A 1,507-nucleotide genomic window follows, 5' to 3' on the forward strand; every position below is an offset into this window, starting at 1 on the left:
TTCACCAAAACGTAGAATCACTGAGATACAAATATTCAGCATCAAATCAGAGACAGAACCTCCTCCAGCATCATAGCAGAAATTAAAAATGACAGTTCACATGCATTCTTCGCAATTCATTTAGTACTATATTTTCTATTCACTAAACCTTTTAAGTTTTGTAACAACATTGTTAAAATGAAGCCATACATTTTGAACCTGTTTTCCTGAATGTCTCATCTGCAGAGAAAGTAACGCTTCTCCTCACAGTTATAGTTTCCCCACAGTCCCTCCACTGTTAGAGCTCCACAGCGTCTCCACTTTGGACACTGGTGGTCCTCGTCTCCTCCTTCGGGCCAGGCTTTGAACACCATTGTCTTTCCGTCCACCCACAGCCACTGGTCAGTGAGGAAACGCAGGCCGATCCACACAGGTTCAGTCAAGTCGTTGCGCTGCATCTCAGTTTGTGCAAGAAGACGGTCAGTTTCAGAGGCGATGCTGATCAGATCACTGTGCTCCTCTCTGCAGTGCTCCAGAGCCTCCTCCCAAGTCTTCTTCTCATGCTTCAGCTCAGAAATCTTGATGCAGAAAAAAGGAAAGAACAAGAATTCAACGAAATCATTCCATTGTCCGGTAGAAAAAATCATTCCTCTGCGCTCTCGATTTAAAGTGTTATCTGGTTGACCCTTGGCCCAGTTTGTGTATGTAACGTATCCTCCTCCTGACCATTTCCAGCGAGTGGGATTTGTAGGATCTCGATAAAGGCCGATCCATGCTGTGTTCCATTTCGGGCTTGTTTGTCTCTCTGCAGCTTTCAGGATCTTCTCCGTGTCTTTCTGGTCGTTGATAGGAGAAAGATCAGTGTAATATTTTCTACAGTGAGTCTGAGCATCTTTCCAGCTCATTGCTTCAGAGATATAATAGTGTGTTCCTACTTCTCCCTCAACTTCCGCACAAAAAATCGAAGCAAAAAATAAGAGGAGTGTCTGTATTTCCATGGTTATTCCTCTGAAAGTCAAGCTGAAACTGTCCTCTGCTGTTGCTTCATGATGTCAGAGTGTCAGAGCTCTTAAAGGTTTAATTTTGCATGTGTTTTGAATGGTTCACAAAAACCAACCATGTTTGGCAAACAAACACAACAGAGAACATCATTTCAACATAGGAAACACAGACATGGCTCTGAATCCTGAAGAATCATTCAAGTTGCTGAAAATGAATAGATTTCAGTTGCTAGTTATTTCTTTATATAGGTGTAAAGTTACTCTTCATCAGGTCTGCCAATCTGAAATACATCACTTTGCTAATGTAACACAATAACGGAACATATTTGTTTCTTTACATATATGAGACAAAGTGCAAACAAAAAAGTCATAAGAGAATACTTTTTTGATTAGGGATGCTGATCCACCACAATCCCGAATGTGTCATCTCAATGTCATTTAATTCAGTTCAGTTCAATTCAGCTTTATTTATAAAGTGCCAATTGCAACATAGTCATCTCCAGACACTTTTACAGAGAAAACCCAAC

At 40.9% G+C, this 1,507-nt stretch overlaps 1 protein-coding gene across 1 annotated transcript; it reads right to left on the reverse strand.

Moving 5' to 3' along the window:
• Window positions 1-215: 215 nt before the first annotated feature.
• Window positions 216-765, reverse strand: LOC115389531 (dromaiocalcin-1-like). Its single transcript, XM_030092931.1, has 2 exons — window positions 706-765; window positions 216-557 (listed from the first exon to the last, which is right to left on the reverse strand). Exons 1-2 carry the CDS (start codon window positions 763-765, stop codon window positions 216-218), a joined length of 402 nt encoding a protein of 133 aa, XP_029948791.1.
• Window positions 766-1,507: the final 742 nt, after the last annotated feature.

This window comes from Salarias fasciatus, chromosome 6, assembly GCF_902148845.1.
Source record: "Salarias fasciatus chromosome 6, fSalaFa1.1, whole genome shotgun sequence".
Classification (NCBI taxonomy): Eukaryota; Metazoa; Chordata; class Actinopteri; order Blenniiformes; family Blenniidae; genus Salarias; species Salarias fasciatus.

Bases quoted from the DNA above. Each gene is read 5' to 3' on its own strand.
- LOC115389531 (XM_030092931.1), bottom strand. From the start codon at position 765: ATGGAACACAGCATGGATCGGCCTTTATCGAGATCCTACAAATCCCAC. The intron at 558-705 runs GTCAGGAGGAGG...TTCTGCATCAAG, and splicing joins AATCCCACTCGCTGGAAATG to ATTTCTGAGCTGAAGCATGA.